Consider the following 21,084-nt stretch of genomic DNA (forward strand, 5'->3'; position numbering starts at 1 on the left):
GCAGCGCCGGAAGTGCTGAGGGGCGGGGAGGGGGGAAGCGGAGTGGGACGGGAGAGAGGGACCGGGCTGCGCCCCCCAGCCGACCGCGAGGCGCTGGCGCGCATGCGCGCCGCGCCGCCCCCCGCCATGGCCCGCGAGCTCATCGGCCCCGCGCTGCCGCCCGGCTTCCCGCGCTGCGCTGAGGCGGACCCGGATGAGGACTTCAGCCAGGGTGAGGCGTGAGGGCTGCCCGCCCCCGGCCCGCCTCCCCCGCCCGCCTTCCCCGCCTCCCCCGTCCCGCTCCGTGGAACACGCGAACGCGGGTGGCAGGCCCCCGGGGGGGAGGGGGCGTCCCCCGTGTTTCACCGCACCTCAGCGGCGCGTCAGGCAGCGGGGGACGAGCGCGGCCCCTCGGGGCCTCGGTGTGTTCGGGTGCTGAAAGGGGCGTGCGGTAGAGGAGCGCGGCCGCTCGTTCGGTGGGAGTAGTGTGCCTCTGCAGCGGGTGTTGCACAGCTCGGTCTGCGCCAGTGCGGCGCCTCGATGAAGCTAAACTTCACGGGTGGTTTTTGTAGTGACTTTTTCAGAAAAATATCTCGTGTGGCGGGATGCGACAGATAAGAAACGGTCTAAAACTTGTTTTAAAAAAATACTGCATTGGTTTGTTTATTATTTTCCTGCTCGAGTCCCATATGTGCTTTTAGGCCTGTGTTCTTTAGTAGCTCCGAGTGTGAAGTTAGCGGGCAGAAAAAAAAAGGCGGTGGTTAGGTCTTTGAGCATGCTTTCCTTTGTCAAACCAAAACACTTCATGAAACTATCGTTTTTCAGTCAGCTTTCCTCAGGATGCAGACCTGACTTGCGATCAGTGAGGCTGTGGTGCCCCACCTGCCAGGGTCTCTAATGTTGAGAGCAATCACATCCCAAGTGGGATCTCTTCGAGACCAGCTGACTGCCAGGCTGGCTCTTCTGCCGTGGAGCTCAGTTCCCCCGCTTAAACTCTTACATGTTCTGTGTCAATGTCTCTGGAAGCAGCAGTTTGAGTGTTAATGCTGTCAGTCCTTAATCCAGGTTCAGATTAGTAGTATATATATTCAATTTCTGTCTGTGTTTCAGTGATCATTTGGTTATTCCAAACAAAGCAGTTCCAATGGAAAAGGTTTGCTGTGCTCATCTGCTCTTCTCATTTTTTTAATCCAGAAGAGGGAGCAATAGGAAGAGACAGCGAAGCTGCTGCCTTAGCTGACACCATAGCAACACCAAGCTCTGGGTCTGTGGCTTGGCGTTGTACTGAAGTCATGACTACATGCTTGTTTGAGCTGATGCAGCCTTTCCTATTCATATTTGTATTGATGGCTTACTCTCTTTCTGTCAACACACTGATACATGTTGCAAGTATCTACATGGTGTATGAATCCACTGAACAAAATAAGTTAAACTTATCATTAGGCCGTGGTTTCATGATACCAAGTGTTTTGGCAGTATCTAGACTAGGTTATTCAGCCTACTTTGTCCGCTTTTTGTCCCAGTGTACGTCAGCTCCATAGCAGTACAGTTACACTGGCATATCTGCTTGGGGATTTCTGTGTGAAGTGGATGAACGAATTCATTTGCCTTAAAAAACAAAACAAACCAAAAAACACCAAAACCCAACTATTGGGGTGTTTTTATTTGTCTTTATAACTCTTATAAACTTTTCCTGACTTGCAACAGCTTGGCATAACAACTAAGTGTACCTGCTCAACACATTAGACGTCCTGCTGCAGTGCAGAGGAGGAAGAGAGAGCAAGTACTTTGGCATAACTTCTGTTGTACAGAAGTACAGCTCCAGCTGGAGCCCTGCACCTGGAGGTTCTGAGTGGCAAAATTGTGTGGTGGGGCTGTCACAAGCGTCTTCTGTGCTGTAATACTTGCTGGATCTTGAGACAGAATGGGCCTAGAAGTTGTTCTGTAACTATTTCCTTGTGTATTCTAGCTATTTTAAGAGATGCTTCACCTTTTAAAGCTGTACAGCTTTTCCAATATATTTTCTTTCCTTGTGGTTTCACTGATATTTGAACTGCTCTTTGCTTTTCTTTAAGAACGCTTGTTTTTTTATTCTACTTTTATAGTTTCCGCCTCCCAACAACAACAAAGTAGGACTTTGAGCAGCCATTCGGAGAATTCTGTCAAAAAGGTTTCATTCAGAACTATAATAGAATAGAATAGACTATTTCAGTCGGAAGGGACAATGATCTAGTCCAACTGCCTGACCACTCCAGGGCTGACCAAAAGTTAAAGCATGTTGTTAAGGGCATTGTCCAAATGCCTCTTAAACACTGACAGGCTTGGGGCATCGACCACCTCTCCAGGAAGCCTGTTCCAGTGCTTGACCACCCTCTTGGTAAAGAAATGCTTCCTAATGTCCAGTCTGAACCTCCCCTGGTGCAGCTTTGAACCATTCCCACACGTCCTACCACTGGATACCAAGGAGAAGAGATCAGCACCTCCCTCTCCACTTCCCCTCCTCAGGAAGCTGTAGAGAGCAATGAGGTCGCCCCTCAGCCTCCTTTTCTCCAAACTAGACAAGCCCAAAGTCCTTAGCCACTCCTCATAGGACATGCCTTCCAGCCCTTTCACCAGCTTTGCTGCCCTCCTCTGGACACTTTCAAGTACCTTCACATCCTTAAATTGTGGGGCCTAGGACTGCACACGGTACTCAAGGTGAGGCTGCACCAACGGTGAATGCAGCGGGATAATCACCTCTTTTGAATGGCTGGTTATACTCTGTTTGATGCACCCCAGGATGCGGTTTGCCCTCTTGGCTGCCAGATAAGCATTTGTCTTCCGTCTGCGATATGACATTGCTATGCTAGATGTAGCGAACAAGATAAATCTCTGTTGATCCATTCTTAAATTTGCATTTCTTTCATCTTTAGATGGGTAACACAGAATCACAGAATGGTTTGGGTTGGAAGGGACCATTAAAGATCATCTAGTTCCACCCCCTGACATAACAGTTCTGTTAATAGTTGTAACTTTTAGCGTGCAAATTCTTGCCTTTTTTTTTTTTAAATGAAGAAAAACTGAAGATGTAGTAATTGTAGCTTGTGTAATCACATTGATGTTAACATGTGGTGTTTCGCATTCTGAAACATGAGCAGAGTTAAAAGCTCGGTTCATTTCCATGTGCATCCCTGCCTTGGAAGATAAGGGAGTAACTAAGGTAAGGTACCAGTTGCTGCTCTGCCTGTAGGTCAGCACAGGGGGAGCCGAAATGGACTTTGCCAGGAGATACCAATGTCCACTGGTGTCAGAGAACTGACACTACTCAAACCCTGCAACCCTTAATCAGGACCAGGATGGGAGGAGCAAATGGTAGTTGGACAGACTCAAAAGCTCACCCCGGTAAATTCTTTACCTTTTCCTTCTTCAGCTTGTCACTGTCCAACCCATGGGACACACTCATCTCCCAATTCTTCATCTCATGATGATTCTTTGAAGCTGGCCTAAATGTGCTCCTGCTGGAAGAATCAGACTTCCTTTGGCCCATTCGTCCCTGCCTCTGTGCTGTCCTTGTACCAGCAGGAGAGAAATGCTAAGGAATGGCTAAAAATAACCAGAAATGCAGAAGAGTGTTTTGTCTATTTCAGCATTGAGGCCACACTTGTTAAAGTACAGATGCGTTGATGTGATGTCTGAGTTGATCTATCACTGTTGCTGAAGGTGAAAGGCCCTGCTCCTGTCTGTCCTTGAGAGGTTTCCAGTGCCTGTTTGATGGCATGGTAGATTGCTTAGAATCACCAAATACAGCAGAAATTAACCTAACAAAACCCAAACCAAAACAAAAAGTAGTTTTTCATTTGGTTTCTGAGTTGATTTGACTTAATTTTCAGGCCGATAGTCACCAGAGCCAGCTCAATGGAGAGGGCAAGTCAGAGCAGCAATAGTAGGATAGCCACTTCTAGCAGCTGTGAAACATTTACTTCAGTCTGACTTGAGACATATCCTTGGCTGTGTTTCTCTCCTTTCCATCCCCAAAATTTTCTTCTCACACTTTCTTATGCCACTGTCCTGCTCCAAGTTGTTCTGAGTTCTGGTTACTTCCTCACTTTCCTGTTGCTCTATCATTGCTACATCCATTTCTCTTCCTCACCTCATTGGTTTTAGTTTCCTGACACTCTTGAGCTCTCCTCTGTTCCTCCTTTGATCTGTATCTTTCTACTTTTCCATGGCTTTCAGGGAATTTCATTCACAGACTTCTCATTAGACCTTGGCCTCCCTCCTTACCCTTTCCTTTCTTTGCTACCAGAATCTATACTTAGCAATTCCCATTCCTTCCTCTCTGCTCTTTCCTGCGGCTCCCCACCCCACCCCGATCCATAGCTGTATCCTCGCCTGTGCTGATTATTAGTCAGTACCATGACTATATTAATTTCTAATCCTCATTCTCCCAAGTCTCTTTCTCCTCCACTTCTTTCACCATGTCCAGTGACTTTGCCTTCCCCAGGCTTTAAATGCCATTTTCCCTTTGTGAACCAGTTTCTGCCTCTATTTTGTTTCTGGTTGTCCTGCTTAGGCTGCAGTTCCACGAACAAACAGTTCTTTCAGGGGAGTGCTGGGTTTTGCAGTGTTATTTTTATGTCTCTTAAGTTCCCTGATCCAGTTTATTGCAAAGCCCACGCAAACAGTTGTGCTGGCATAACAGAGAGGAACTGGGATAGAAAGCATGTATGTTAGCCCTGATATTGGACAACGTGTCAGTGGGACCAGTCTCCTTCCTGAAATAGTTTTGGTTTTACTAGTTCTTTCCAGCTCACAAAGCTGCTCCCAATTTCTCTCTTCCTCTGCAGTATCAGACTCATCAAACTGCATCTCAGTTTGCTCCTTTCACTCCAAGTCCTTTCTCTTACCTGTCTGCATTCAGAGCAAATGAAGCTCTGCTTTCATGATATCAGGGCACCAGGTGGCTGGAGAAAGCTGTTGTGCAGGTTTTGTCTGGTTTTTAAGTGCTTTTTATCCAGTGGTGTTTCTCATACCAAAATGGGAGACTTGATAGCAGTCTTTATTCCTATTTATCATTCATCTCTTGGTTCTCTCTCATCTTGAACTTACTTTACCTTTATAGGCTGGGCTGTTGTGGTTTTTTTCCTTCTTAGTGCTGAAATGGATTTCTATGTCCTGGTTAAAGTCTTTCCCATTAAAACAGAAAACAAAATAAGTGGCAGATCTGTCTGAATGCTTTGTAACTAGTAGGCTGTCCTTGTTCTGTGTCTTTGTGCTAAAGACGAGTAAAAGCTTTATGAAGCTCACTTGAAGGACTCAATTTCTGCCTAGCCTTTGTCAGCTAACAATGGAACCATAATCTATACCAGGTTTTATTTTGCACTGTCAAAAAGTCGTAGTTCTTTAACTGGAGATGTAATTTCCTGGTACCCTTCATTTATGTGGTTTTATTGCACCTCATCTTTTCATCTAACCCTTGACTATTCATAAAGCTAACAATGTCTTTTCCCCACCAAAACATCTTTCTGTCCTGTCGGTCTTGGACTCAATGCTTGAAATATTAAAAGGAGGAACGGTATCTGTGTTTCGGGATGCTAAATCGTCAGTAGGATCAAATCTCCATTATATCAGATGGCTATTCATGCTGTGTGTGTAAACTGGTGCTGGCCCTGCATGTACTGCCCTGGATCTGGGAAGGCCTCTTATCTTGGGACCATTGCTGGTCTTTGCTTACTCCAGTTGGCTCTGCGTTGATTGAGCCTGTGAGGGTATCTGTGTGAAGCGTCTCGTTTGGGGGGAATTTGCTACTAGTATCAGTGGCTAAGCTACTTCTGGACCCAGTGTACATGGTATGATATCCAAATAAGTCTATAAAGAACTGTGCCTGCTGGTGGGGATAGTGCCAGAAACAGCTCAGGCCTGTTAGCAGTGTTAGCATCTGAATTTTTCCTTTGCTAGGATATCCCCCCTCCTCATTAATCCACAGGGTGAAGGGTTGACTGGAGCACGAGAGCTCCATCCACCGCCCCGGCCTTCTGACAGCAATGATTCTTTGAAGTCTGAATGCCTAAATCATCCCTCTTTCAGCAGAGTACTTAAGTCTGTGCCTGCTGTTCACGCCTGGCTGAACTGGGGATAACCTTAATCGTTAAACCATTCCTAAAGCAGGCTGACAATTAACTTCCACTAATCTATGGTCTCTCATTCTGTGTATGTACAAATGATGTGATTCTTCACTAGTAAGCTTCAAATGCTTTATTAAGGTGTAGATTTTTTAAAATATACTAGTTTATACCATATACATTGTAAATCAATTGTTAGACAAAACAGGGCTTTCTAGTCCTGTTCCAGAAGACACTCATGTAGTAATGGATTAGTAATGTACTAATTTAATGGGGGGGGGGGAGGGGGAGGGGTTGTTCGTTGAAATACGGTGCTGAGAAAAGTAACTTCTAGAAGTTTGTTTAGATATCTTCTCTAAATGCTAGACAGAGCAATGTTTGAATAAACTTAATTCCAGGTAGATATGGGTTTTGGGAATACCAAGATCGATCATACTCATTTGAAATGTTTAATAAGTATCCCAGATAACTCTGGATGTTCAGTTGCAGGACCAGCACTGCCTCCAGGCTATAAAAGCAGCTGTAGCTCAGAAACTCCTGACAGTGATGACGACTCAGAATCTCTTCCTCTACCCAGAGACGCAAACAGAGATTCTGAAGAGGAGACAGAAGGAGATCCAGCACCCAAGTGAGTATGTTCTTAGGTTATTTGTGTATTTACATTGTATTGTAAATGAAATGTGTCTGCATAAATTATGAGAAAGGGACAGTATTATGTAAATAAAAAGGTAAACCCGGTACCTCTGTAAAACTTGATGATATTTTCTATATGTTCTTTGTGGTCAAGAATGTTCAGCTGACCTTTTTGAAACCCTACAGTGGAATTAAGTTATTTAGGACAGTCAGATCTCTGTATTTACATGTCTTATTTTAGTTCTGCAATTAAAGTAATAAAATCCTTAATGTTTTGCTTGTTTATACTAAGGACAGACACCACTTATCATGTATGTAACTATTTGGTACTTGAGTTTTGCCCTGTTTCTGGTATACTACCTCTCATTGAGAGGTCATAAGACCTATTTATGGGCATGAATTTATGAATTCAATTAAGTCAACTGGAATGGAGAAAAACCTAATTGTTTAGCAAATAACAGGAGTCTGCACATACTCTCATTTGGTGGGATTGATTACTCACAATTGCTGTGTTAAGAACTTGTGTGTGTTTGTGCTAGGCCTAGTATAAGGGACTTGAAGGGCATTATGCCATCTTAATGAGTGTTAGAGTAATTATTACTCACTTTTTTCTTGTTGTCTTGTTCAACAGTTTTTCAGTTCATTAGAATTGAACTGGGAAAAATGCTAGTCAAAATGCAGACAGTGTATAAAAATGGAGAAGGAAGTGTGCTGAATGTAAAATTACTTTGTGACTAGAAAATGGTATTTCAACATTATACTACTCTTCTTTCTACAGCAAAAGCATTCTTAATGTTTTTTTTAAATGTCAGAGCATTTTGGAGTGAAGCTTATGGTCCCAATTTTTTAATTGCTTCAAATTATTTTGGATCCTTTTGCACTGTTCCCTTGGTAACAGCAGGATATTTAGTACATAAGACTGTCTGAAATAATTTTATGTATTTTCTTCCTTTTTAAAAGGTAGATAATTGCTATGCACGTCAAGGTAATTATTAAGTGAAATCTTTGTATTTGCAGAAAGCCAAAAAGAATTGAGGAAGATGATGATGATGATGATGGCTTTTTTGGGCCTGCTCTTCCTCCTGGATTTAAAAAACAAGATGATTCTCCAGAGAGGTAATTAAAATGGAATTATATTCAGACTCGTTTCCTTAAAACACAATTATTTTAGATAAAATATTTTGTGGTGCTATTACAGAACACTTCAATTGTGCACTTCAGATTCAGATGATTAGAATTGCTTCCTCCACATTCTGAGAACAGGAACAGCATTCCCTTGAAACAGAACACACGGCCCTCCTAGTCCTGGTTGGATGGTTGGAGAGAAAAAGAAAAAATGTGAATTGCCTGAGTTATATTTTGAATGTCAAATTTCTTCCATTTCTTATGATGGGTCTCAGAGCAGTGCAGAAAAAGCAAATTACAGGTACAAGGACCCATAGTTCTGTAGTTCATTCTGGGCTGTGAGGGAGTAGGGCAGTTAGCTTTTGTGTGGTACAATACAATCCACGTTATTGGAATTGCAAATTATTGGTTTGCTAATGCACCAAGGATTATTGTTTATGTGTCTCCAGGTAGAAAACTAATCTGAACAGTGTAGGTTTCTAGAAAGTGAGCTGTCAGGTCTAAGCAAATAAGCATTATTTATAGGCTCTATCAGGAACCTTTCCATTTGATTGCATGCATTTATAAAATACTTCCCAAAAAAATATTTATGGATTTTCTATACAGAACTTAACCATGTCTCACAGCCTTCTAGTCTTTACATCAATCTGTGCACTTCCTTCTATGATTTGAAATGATAATCCATAGTGAAATTGGTACTTCCAAGGGGCCGCTTATTGATGAAAGGTACAAGAGAGTCCCTTGATCACTAGTATCTTCCTCAGAGCAATAGGGAGCTGGTAGGTAAAATAAATCAATACTTACCTGTCAGGTATGAGTTTTCAGTTCTAGGAAAGTGACTCAATTTGTTGTTGAGCTGTGTATGTAGTATACCATCTTGAAGGAAACTTCAAAGTTGAAATTTTTTTTTAGTTTGGATAAATTTTTATGATGCTTGGCAGCAGTTAGAAAAACAAGAATTTATGTAGCTAAGGTTATTTGGAAGTATCCTCTTCGTATCTGTTTGGTTACACTTTGCTGTAATCAACAACTCTTCTGTAATTGTGGGTATCATGCTCAGTGGGCTTGTTTGGTGCTTTGATGGTCCTAAGAGTAACTAATATTTTTTTCTTTTTCTTGCGTTTCATATGCACAATATGTTATTTTAATTATAAAATTTAGGAAGTCACTAAAAAGAATGCGATCTGTAATAAAGCAAATAAATGCTTGTAGCTTTTACTATCAGCAGAGGTAGCCTTCTTGCTTTCTTGATTTTTGACATGAATACTCCTGTGGTAAAATGTTATGTCAAAGTGTGCAAAGGAAAAGAGGAAGAAAAGAGGCAACTTGTGGTTTGAAGGTTAGAGATGAGCAGTAACACAGGTGGTCACCCATCATATCAGTCTTTGTATGTTCAGCCAACTTTTATTTCTACTTAGCTTGTTTCCAAAATGCTGGATAACTTGCATTTACATTCAGAGGGCAAGAGTCCGCTCTGTGTCTGTGAGTATGAGAGATTAAAGCAGTAAAAGGCACTTGGTATTTTGTTGGGTTTTGGGTTTTTTTTTGTCCTAGCTCACCATACAAGTGCTCCTAGCACACAGCGAGAAAGCAGATTGAGCAGAGCTGTTTTGCACCCAGCCTGATTCCCTGAATAAGTGGGAAAGGTGTGATGTGTGGGAAGAGCCTTGTCTATCTTCCACCCCCATACACCTGGCAGTCTAGTTGTGCTGACACACTGAGGCATGTAAGCTGCGCAGGGTGTAGACACAATGCTGTTAACTTTCTTCCCGCTGCATTGCCCTTAGTGTTGAGCAGATTGCCAGCTGACGATCTAGCCATGAATAATTGAAACAAATGCAGGCTGTTTGTTTCAATGTATGGACATAGTGTTTATTAGCTCTGTGTGACATACTCGTTCTTTTAGAAAAGCTTTTGTTCTGTTACATCTTTTCCAGACTTGTCAAAGCAACATATTCATGATTAGGAGCAGCTCATGTGGCAATTTGCAGCTTGTTAAAAACTGTTTGAATCATTCCAGCATAAAAATTACGTACATGAACAGATTTCCTTCAACTTTGGAAAGATATTGCTGTTTATCAATGTAAGACAGAAGTGCAGCACTCGTAAATATTCCCAAAATATTCACACATCAAGGTAAAGAGCGAAGGTTATCTTAAAAAAATTTGTTATACATCAGAAGAATGCTGAAATGCCAATCTTGAAACATGCATTAGCAAGGACTCCAACAACAGGAAGGCGTTCTTTGCCATATATGAAATCCAATATTCATTAAATGAAAACTTAATTAATGATAAGTTTGGGGTGTTTTTTTGAATGTGTATATGTAGGTACCAAAGTTGCCAACAGCAGCAAAATGCATTTAACAGAGTTTTATTTAGATTCACTTCACCTGTTCAGAGGGCCTTTGGACATCCAGAAAACTGTCAAGAATCACGTTGGCTGTGTGCTGCTGAGGAAAGACCTGAGCAACAGGGTTATTCATGTAGGGGAAAAAAAGCATAGAAATGGAAAGCGTGGGAGGGGTGAATATGGGAACCATTTTTCTGTTCCTTAGAAGAGCCTTTGAGCTGTGACAGAAGCAAGGCAGAGTATTTGAGATCTGCTCTTTTTCACAAGTTGCACGGATACAGCCCACAACATAGATGTTCTTACATATTTTAGTAGAAAGCTTTTTTTACAGTTTGGTTTAACTGTATCTCCATGCAAAATAAAGGTACTTGTATACTAAAATAAAAGATTATTTTGGCTGTATCTGTATAGGTTTAAATTCAATCTCTTTAAATTATATTGGGAATTTAAAATATGGTCTTAACAAGAAAGTCAGAAAGGAACAGAAGAAAATAAAAGCCGTTTCTTTTTTGCAGCAGCTAGATGGGGGTGGAACTTCGAATGTAACCCAGAGCTCTTGCCTGGGTTTGAAACCTCACCAGTGCCCTTGTCCTGGCCTGAGCTCACATTTATTGCTTGTGTCTGTCTGCGTGTGGTTGGCTTTCTGGCAGGACTTTCTGCTTTTTATTTCCCCTCTTCAAATCCTGACAATAATATCACTACAGCAGGGCTGTACTGATTGATTAAATTATGTGGGATTTAGTAGAAGACCATAATTAGCATAATTCAATTAATGTTGTGTTACGTTTGATCGCCCTAAAGCTTAGAAACTGAAGATCATAATAAACAAAGTCTCTGCTGATACATTGTGAGGATACTGTCACTTGGATATTTCTTCAGGTGATAGTTGTTTGGGTTTTTAATTAGGTTTTGTTAGCTTTGAAGAATATGATGGTGGATTATTAACAGGAACTCGTATACAAAAGTCTTTTTAATACTGCAAGCAGAGTTTGTAGTATGCTTTGAACTGTTTTCACCATTGAAAAGAGATTTTCACCTTTCTGTATTCCTGGAGACAATTGAATTATGCTGCTTGCAGAGCTGCTGTGTAAAAATCATTGCAGTTACCTGGGACTGCAAAACTTCTCTTCTCTCATCCCCACTCCGAGGGAAAATAAACTTAAAATCAGAGCAGTTCACTGATTCTGTTTATTGAAGGACAGTGAAACTGTGGTGCAAGGCAAGAATGAACAAAATTGGCTTTGTTGCTAGAGAAAGAGTAGCATATATTTGACCTCCCACCTTTCATTGCTCTTGAATCTGGTGAAGGAAGCTAGGGAAGAAAAAAGTGGATTTTCTTGACTATGTGCTGCAACTTTCCTGGTTTTCTTGTATCTCAGCTATCTGCAGAAGCCCTCCTGGAAATCGGAGAAACTCTTCTTACTTGGTTATTTCTATGGTGTGCGCATAGGGGGCACACTTGGCATGGGGAGGCAGGAGAATCACACTTCTCACCAACATTTGATTTTTATTTTTGTATTAATCTATTACATTTTTTTCCTGCAGCAAACAGTGGAAGGCTGTCATTTAATGTACTGTCCACATTGGTTATGTTACTTCCTTTTTTTCCTCCCCTCAATTGAAAACCAAGATTTTCTTTTTTTTTTTTTTTTTTTTTCCCCCCTCAAGGCCTATTATAGGTCCCGCATTACCACCTGGCTTTAGGAAACCTTCGCAGGACACTGGGAATAGCAGATGTTCCATAGGACCGTCTGTTTCATCAGAATTTCATACCCAGGTTTGTGAAAACAGAAGCCTTTTGTTTTAGTACAAGCTATCTGAAATGCTTAAACAAGTAGGAGCCTGAAAAAGTCTACTAGACGTACTTTTCAGCACGACAGTTTAATTTTAGACCAGAAAGTGTCTGGCATATTTTTGCCTGAGTCAAATCCTGAAGCATAAATAAGCCTTAAAAAAGAAGGCGGCTGGTCTGGTTTGTTGTGATTTTGCTGTTAGACAGATGATGCACTTGCTGAACGCAAGAGATCTAGGCATCATAAACTGCAGTCACAGTAATTCTTCCTAATGTTTTTCTATTCTTTCTTTTGGCATGACATCCTTCACGAGTGAACATCTTGGCAAAGTTCAAATTTTTAAAGACATTAAAGAAGTAATGCAACCTGTTAGAATGAAAATATTTACTTGTAATTCAAGTTTTTACTCTTTTACTGATGGAGGAGCAAAACAATTGAATATTTCACATATCTTCACCGCCTTAAAAATGTTTATTAATGTATGCGTTAAATAAGTTTATCCAAAAGAGTGCAATTAAGAATGATGCTACAGCATCACTAATTGTTCTTGTCAATAGCAAGATACCACCTGTAACTGGGAGTAAGATGGAGCAGGACAGTGAGATGGACACAATTTTTTGGTTCATGTTTTTTTGACTGTTCTTGTCAGGTTAAGTAAAAACTAGGTAGAAGTCTATAGTCTAATCCCTAGCTGCAAAATAATGCATGTACTACTAAAGAACATTCAGGAATAAGATGTGTGATAAAATACAGCTAGAAGTATGGGGAAGATTCAGCTCCCTAAACACAGGCCTCTAGTACCATTCTGAGGGATCTGAATCATCTGCAGTGGGCTGGCAGATAGGGAGTAGCACCTTAGAGAAGCTTGCATCCTTCTTGAGCAGCACCTCTTAAGCTAGGCAGGATACCCTAAGACATCAAAAATGGTGCTGGATACCAGTGTTTAGGCAATTGAATATCTCTCATGCTATGATAAACTAAATATTAATTCCTTGTGAGAATTAACAGTTATTCTGTTTATTTCTAAAATACTTACATTTTTAAGTTTAACTCTGAGACACTATGGGACATGTTAGACATGCTAGGAAGGAATGAGGCAAAAGCTGCTCTGGAACTTCACTTTTTTGATTAGTAGTTGAGAAGTATATCATTCTCCAGCCTCCTACAGTGAGTGTTGTAATAATCCTTCATGAAGAATGATTGTCTGACATTTTTAAGATACTCATAGTCTTATAATTCCAAATAACAATTAAGCAATTTATCATAATGACAAATCTCTTGAGGCAGGGATGTCAAAACTGGTCTGCTTATATTTTACAAACAAAAAAGTCTATTTTCTCCTAAATAGATCTTCTGTAACAGCTGTAACAAAGCTGATGCTAGAACTTAGCTTTTTTTTTCTCTTCCTAATAATACTCTATCTTTTTTTTACCTTTGAGTATGATGAGTATTTTTTTTGTTTATTTTGTTTTAATTTGTTTAATTATTTTGTTTTCTAGTACATCTTTAGAGGCAGCTTATTCCATGCTGACTCTTCACTTTATATTGGTTTCCCCTTCAAACTTGAAGGCAGTTTTTTTTAATGTTTGTTTAGTTTCATCTTGTTTGAGGCAGGTGGTAACGGAGTGAATTGAACTTAAGACTAATGAGAAAGGAAATGAGACATGCTTCTTCAATTAAAACTCAGCATGGAATTTGTCTTTCATCCTCAACTACTTTACAATACAATTTATTATGAAAGTCTTTTATTTTTGCATTTTTTATTTGTTTGTACACAGAGAGAGGGAAGTGTTTTACTACCCGGGTTTCTCAAGATGGTTATTCCTCTTCCCCACCAGCTCCTTCTTTAAAAAAAAAAACCAGAGAGAGAGAGAGAATGCAGTCACCCCATCCTCTAAAAGTTGAAGCAATATCACAGGGGTGGATAATTAGTGAAAGCTTGACTATGTAAATGTTTTTGAGAAAAATGACAAGAGAAATTGGTGTTACTATGTTGCATTGATGGTGTTTATAAGTGACCAGCTATTTCTCACCCTCCTCAGTCTTTCAGATCCATTTCATGCAAGTGGTCATATAGCCATTAAATTTGCTAAGCCTCTTCTTGCACCTTGTGGTCCACAGCCTGTGGTAGCTGTGTCTCTTGCTACCTGAAGCTTGCCTTCCCCGCTGTTCATACCTTTGACTCCTAAAGGCAGACAGGGCCAACTAGCTTGGCTAGCTTGGAGCAGTGTCATTAAAGCACGCCAGTTTCTGTAGCAGATGGCACGCATAGGATTTAAGTGGCTTATATCACACCTGCTGTCTTCCTTAGCCCAAATCTCTCTACAGCAGTGGGATGCCAGCTATAAGCAGCCTGAAGCATTAGGCTTGAACTCAGTGTAGCAGGGTACCTTTCCTGCTCTCCTCCTCCTTTCACTCGTCCTCCATTCCCTATGCTCCCATTAGGTGATTCTTCTAGTGAGGTTCTGTACTCCGTTATTGTGTTCTCCACTCTGCCTCGGGTGTCTTATTTTACATAGAAGGCTCCTGATACTGTTTTTCCACTGCTTATCTCTCTTGAGCCCTTATCTTCTCTGATGGTATCATATCTTGGTTCTAGGATGTCCACCTGGTAACCAAAGTTTGGCATGACAAAACTAAGCCGTTCCCCCCCACCTTCTTCATCCTTCATTTGAAACTTCTTTGCCACCACCTTATATTCACAAGTAATGCTCTGTGCTTCTTGAGTATACAGCCTTGTCGTCATCCTACTCCCATTGCTTTATCATCTACATTCAGGCTGTAGCTAAATCTTTTCACTTCTGTAGATATTGGGCACCTCATCTTTGCTTCCAGGGCACCGTGGCGTCACCATTTTCAGTCTAGTTCTGCTTCCATCTGGTCTGTACTGTTTTAACTTGGAGGGACCTGTGAGCTTTCTGTACAACCCATAGCATCCACAAAGATTCTTATTAACATCTAGTCCCTTTCAAATTTAGGTTTTTTAACTGTTCTTCAAATAATTGCTTAGAATGCAATGTCAAAAGGGGTCGAAGAAGCAAATGACAGAACCAAGAGATTAGACTGGCAGATACTATATACCCAGGGATGTAGTACCATGCATGCCACTGTACCCTAACTTGCATGTTAATCTTTCTAGCATCCTTACAGAATCTGAGCTTGAGACAGTTCTCCTTGCAGTGCAAAATTGCGATCCTTATTATGGAGATGCATCCAAATGTTGCTAGTGCTGCTAAAGCCCAAGGTATCAAAGATGTGTGCTTGTGTGTTTCAAATTTACCTATGGCCACAGAGGCTACATGGCTGCATGCAGAGCAATGTAAAGTAGCAGGACTTTGTGTATTGCTACTGGGTTTACCAGCTGTTTTGCCTCAGACAAGAGATGGTGCTTTTGGAAACACGGAGACTGAGTATCCATGTTAAAGTGCTAGAACAGGTCTAATCTGGAGTTTTAATCCAGGTTTTTGTTGTCTGACGGGCAGATGCATAGGTTTATATGCTCTTCTAGACAAAATCATTCTAATCCTATGAAGCTAAAATATTTCTTGATGGTCTTAGCGCTATGGTTGAGAGAAATCTTTTATTTTTGGAAGGTAACAGATAGTAGTGAGGAAGAAGACAATCTTATAGGCCCAATGCCTGCAAAGGGACCGGTGGAGTCTGATGTGACTAAAGAATTTGAACGCAGAGCTCAGAGAATGAAGGAAAAACTTACTTCAGCAGACAGCGTAAGTTGGATTTCTTAATTTCTAATATTTTTGTCGCTGGAGTGTATTTGTGGGGTTTTTTGCCTGTTTCTGTGTGAACCCAGTTGCAGTTCTGCTCAGGATGCTAAGTGTTTGCAATTGTTAAGATAAAGAAAAATCAATGATTTCTGCTGGAAGCTGAGAGATTCAGACAGCAATTTTTGATTATGCCTTTTTTACCATCCCCACCGCCAATTTCTTTTGTAAAGGATGAACCCAAGCAAGTTACCAGGGAATCGTGGATGACAGAGCTTCCACCTGAATTGAAAAGCTTTGGATTTGGCCCAAGAACATTCAAGAGAAGAGCTGATGACAAATCAGGTGATAGATCTATTTGGACAGATACTCCAGCTGACAGAGAGAGAAAAGCCAAGGTGAGCATTATTCATTCATATACACCTGTAGGCAGTATGTATGTTGTTGATATTCTGTGAAAACAAAGTAAAGATACCCTGAGCTGTTCAATTAATTTTTTTTTCCAGATTTTTCTTTGTTATCAAACTTTATTAATTCAGGCTTAAAGGTAAAGGCAAGGAATTAACAATTTTAAGTAACATTGATATTCATTTGTTCACTCTGTCTTCTGCAGTAGTCAGGTACTCTGTATCAGCTTATTGAATTTCCAGTTACAGTGTGTCCAGTTTGTTCTTTTATCAAGCTGTGCAAAATATATCTGGTGGCCTCTATCATGGCCTCTACCCTTCAGATTTAATTAAAGTAAATACAGATTTCCTTGCTTTGTACTTCAGACGTTCTAATTATTATAGTGTGTGATTTGCTTCTACTCATCAGGAAAGAGAAGAGGCAAAAAAGTCAACCAGTAAGGATAATGAAGAAATTGTTTTATCTGGGAGAGACAAGAGACTTGTTGAGCAGGTGACTTCATACAATGTAAGTGTAATATTCTGTTCAATATTTTCATCAATGACATTGACAGCGAGATCGAGTGCACCCTCAGCAAGTTTGCAGATGACACCAAGCTGAGTGGTGCTGTTGACACGCCAGAAGGACGGGATGTCATCCAGAGGGACCTGGACAAGCTGGAGAAGTGGGCCTGCATGAACCTCATGAGGTTCAACAAGGCCAAGTGCAGGGTCCTACACCTGGGTCGGGGCAATCCTCAGTTTCAATATAGGCTGGGGGATGATGTGGTCGAGAGCAGCCCTGCGGAAAAGGACTCGGGGGTACTGATGGACAAAAAGCTGGACATGAGCCAGCAATGTGTGCTCGCAGCCCAGAAGGCCAACCCTATCCTGGGTTGCATCAAAAGAAATGTGGCCAGCAGGTCGAGGGAGGTGATTCTGCCCCTCTGCTCTGCTCTGGTGAGACCTCACCTGGAGTACTGCGTCCAGCTCTGGAGCCCTCAGGACAAGAAGGACGTGGAGCTGTTGGAGCAGGTCCAGAGGAGGGCCACAAAAATGATCCGAGGGCTGGAGCATCTCTCCTACGAGGACAGGCTGAGAGAGTTGGGGTTGTTCAGCCTGGAGAAGAGAAGGCTGCGGGGAGACCTTATAGCAGCCTTCCAGTACTTAAAGGGGGACTAAAAGAGAGACAGGGACAGACTTTTTAGCGAGGCCTGTTGTGACAGGACAAGGAGCAATGGTTTTAAACTAAGGGAGGGCAGATTTAGACTGGATTTAAGAAAGACATTTTTTACAATGAGGGTGGTGAGGCACTGGCACAGGTTGCCCAGAGAGGTGGTAGATGCCCCATCCCTGGAAACATTCAAGGTCAGGTTGGATGGGGCTCTGAGCAACCTGATCTAGTGCAAGATGTCCCTGCTCTTGCAGGGGGGTTGGACTAGATGACCTGTAAAGGTCCCTTCCAATCCAAAGCATTCTATGATTCTGTAATAGTAAAATACTTCCTCTTCCTGCATTTCCTTTAATTCTTCACTCTTTTCTTCTGGTTCTTATTTCTAGCACTGCTGGTTTCCATGGTGATGCTACTGCAGTCTTCCCTTTCAGTGCCCAAACCTACTGCTGTTTAAGTCATTAGAACATTTGCCATTGAGTTCAACAAGAGCAGGACTGGGTCCTCAAGCTGCTGCTGAAAACGATGTGACAGAATTGGGCTTTGTGTATATTGTCTCAGTTTTAGGTGTTTTAATCATCCTCATGTCAGGATATGGCTGCTGGGAGTAGACAACCTTAATTCAAATATTAGCTTGCTTCACTGAATTGCCAACATCCCAAGAATAAGAGAGTAGTAAAGGCTTAACTTTTAGGACAAAATATGCATTAACCCAAAAGAAGCTTGATGGGATACGCAGATCAATGCATTAATTACGCTATGTAATTAATTACATTAACTGCTCATTACAACAGCATTATTACATGAAGTTTTCTTCAATCTCTGCAGAAGCAGATGATTTTCACAGACAGATGCTGATTACTAGAAATCTGAACTCTATGTCAAATTCCCTTTCACTGTTCTGTCCGCCAGAGTGTATGTGCTATTGCCCGTCTTACAGCTGTTCGTTCCAGTTCTTCCCTGATTTATGGCCTGAAGTCTTATGGAAGGCAATCTGGTCTCTTGAGAGTATAATTAACTTGAGAATCGCAGCCTTGGCTTATATTACATGATTGAAGTTTATCTGGCACTTTTAATAATTTATTTGTAGTTCATTAAATCACATGTCCCTCCTCACTTAGAGGCTTGCAAATCCAGAGCTATTAGCATACTGTCTTAAATTTCTTCTGTATTGTCTGTCTCTACTGTCGTCATGAATATAGTAGAATAATTTTCATGTAAAACTACAGGGTTTGCTCCGTACCATTGCCAGAATAAAACATATATAGGCCTTTACTGTTTCTAAGGTCAATGGAGTTCTCTCAAAAAAAATTGAAGAAGGCATCTTAAGATGTTCTTGTTTAAGATGTTAATAATTCTTGGGTTGTTTTGTTGTCGTTGTTTTTTATTTTTTTTTTTAAATCAGCTCTTTTCTGATTTTCAGGTGGGTTTTTTTCTTTTAAAGTTTTTTCTCTATTCTTTCCTATTTCTTTCTCCTTTATCAAGGATACTTTCATAGAACAGGAGCTTTAATTCTTAAAACAGTTTCTTACAGTTAATTCTTTCAGTTCTGATGCCACATGCATTCTCTGGTGCAATTCTGTCAACACTGATGCAGTTATACCATGAATAAGTATTGTCCATTTTCTGTTTTCCATGAGAATCATTTCTTATGTCATGTATGAATTATTATTTTTATGTGTGATGAAGTAGGAGTTTGCACAGAGAGTGAAGGAAAATGAACCTTCGGAATAAAGATCTCGTGTTCCTAGACACGAGAAAACAGAGCTGCTCATCTTTTGCTCTTTCTGATGAGAGAATTGGTTTGGACTGATCTTTTGGCTGGTTTCTAATGATTTGAGAGTCTGAGAAATTGACTACTTAGGGATACACAAATACACTTTACCTGAGTAAAGGAGGTGCCACATAGTCTTGTGAGAACTAATCCTGCTCTTGTGTGAAATCAGCAAAAGTTCTATGTTGCATTTGGGCTGGATCATGCTCTTTATTAAACACAACTAAAGTCCTTGACTTGGCAAAACCACATGCTCTAGCTCCAGCCTGTGACTTTGTCCTGTGGGCTTGCAATTCTGAACTTCAATTCTGATTCAAATACTGAAAAGTTAAGAGCAGACATTAAAAACACAATAGTGCATGAGAGGAAGATCGAAAGGGGTTTGTTCCTGCCCCTGTCAGTGACCAAAACCAGATGCTTAGGGGAAGTGGGCCTGTACTTTCAGATATTTCTCTTGACATGTCGTCTTCATTTGTCTCTGCTAATAATGTCAGAGCAACTTCTATATTTCTTTTGCATTATTTTTATAATTTATCTCCACTGTCTCCGGAGATTCAACAACATTATGAGTATCTTTAACATCAGTGAATTACTAGTATTTTATTCAGCATAGACAAGATTACATGCGCTTCCTGCTCTGTGTATGCTAAATTTGTTATTCTGTTTTCCAGTTACTAAGCTGTCTTCTTTTTCTGGAATTTTTAGCCTTCCTAATTCCAATCTTTCCATTTGGATGGATTTTCTGTACGTTGTTGATGTTTTGTAATACTTTATTTCCTCTTCCTTCTTCCCATTTTTCCAGGAGTCAAAGCGGTCAGAATCTCTCATGGACATACATCAGAAAAAGCTAAAGAGCAAAGCATCCGAAGAAAAGAACAAACCTCAGGAAAGAAGGCCATTTGACCGAGACCAGGATCTCAAAGTCAATCGATTTGATGAAGCACAAAAGAAAGCTCTTATAAGAAAATCCAGAGATCTGAATACTAAATTTGAGCACAGTAAAGGCAATATGTTTTTATAACATAAAAGCATGAAGCTTTTTTGAAGTGAAGTCAATTAAACTTTGAATACTTAAATTTTTTAAGTATTTTTCTGTAAATATTTGTATGCGAAATAAATATCCTGATGTTTAACTATTTTTCCTTGTCTGTAAATACTCTGTTAGGGAGGATCATCTGTACTAAAACTAAACTGGTGAACGAAAGTCCTGGTATAAAGAAAGATAATGTAAATTTGCTACTTTAAAATGTTGGGAGAGAGAGAGATATATTTTGTTAGCATAAAAATAATTAATTAAAATAGGTATTATTTTAAGGAGCTCTAGATTTGATCTTGCAATTGAGTTGGCAGTTTCCCCCTTTCTCCTGCCATGCTTAAGATAATCTTGCTGAGCCTGACCTGAAGGCCATGGAAAAATCCCCTTTAGGCTCGTGGGCAGGACATTGCTTGACTGGAGTTCCTGCTGGGGAGTATAAACTCAAATGGCAGCTTTTATGTCCTCCCAGTGCTTTTATTTCTATGATTCTGTGTCTGTACATAAATACAGGTTTATATGTATGCAGTATAATTTCTGTACTATAGCAGGAAGAACTAGTGGTAGCAGAAGTAATAAAACCTCAAGATTTGCAGATTTAATTATAAAATGGTAGTGCAGATTTAATTATAAAATGGTAGTATATAAGAAGAGAAAATCTAATTTGAGTTTCAATTTGTAGGGCTTATCATCAGAAAATCCATCTTTTTTGAGCAAATACATGTGAAAATCAAACCAAAATAAAGCTTATTTTGTCAGTTAATTTGCAGAGCAGAACAGCTCTTTTGTATCAAAAAGGAAATAAATCTGACACTTAAAAAACCTACATCCATGCTTAGAGTTCTTTAGCTCTTCTGTGTGTGTGTGCAGAGCAGCTGAAGAGAGAGTTGTGTTACTTATTTTAAATTAGACTTGTACTTTCATCCTTTTTCTCTCGAGTAATGTTTGGGATCCTTTTTGAGGAGTTACTGGAAGTATCTACATATGAAAATAATTTTATATATGAGACACTGGC

At 40.5% G+C, this 21,084-nt stretch overlaps 1 protein-coding gene across 1 annotated transcript; it reads left to right on the forward strand.

The window, feature by feature from the left end:
• Nucleotides 1-38: 38 nt before the first annotated feature.
• On the forward strand, nucleotides 39-20,874 carry GPALPP1 (GPALPP motifs containing 1). The gene is made up of 8 exons (XM_075489227.1): nucleotides 39-211; nucleotides 6,564-6,708; nucleotides 7,731-7,829; nucleotides 11,859-11,967; nucleotides 15,577-15,711; nucleotides 15,939-16,103; nucleotides 16,522-16,620; nucleotides 19,839-20,874. Exons 1-8 carry the CDS (start codon nucleotides 103-105, stop codon nucleotides 20,055-20,057), a joined length of 1,080 nt encoding a protein of 359 aa, XP_075345342.1. The 5' UTR covers nucleotides 39-102; the 3' UTR covers nucleotides 20,058-20,874.
• Nucleotides 20,875-21,084: the final 210 nt, after the last annotated feature.

The sequence above is a fragment of the Mycteria americana genome, chromosome 1 (assembly GCF_035582795.1).
Source record: "Mycteria americana isolate JAX WOST 10 ecotype Jacksonville Zoo and Gardens chromosome 1, USCA_MyAme_1.0, whole genome shotgun sequence".
Lineage (NCBI taxonomy): Eukaryota > Metazoa > Chordata > Aves > Ciconiiformes > Ciconiidae > Mycteria > Mycteria americana.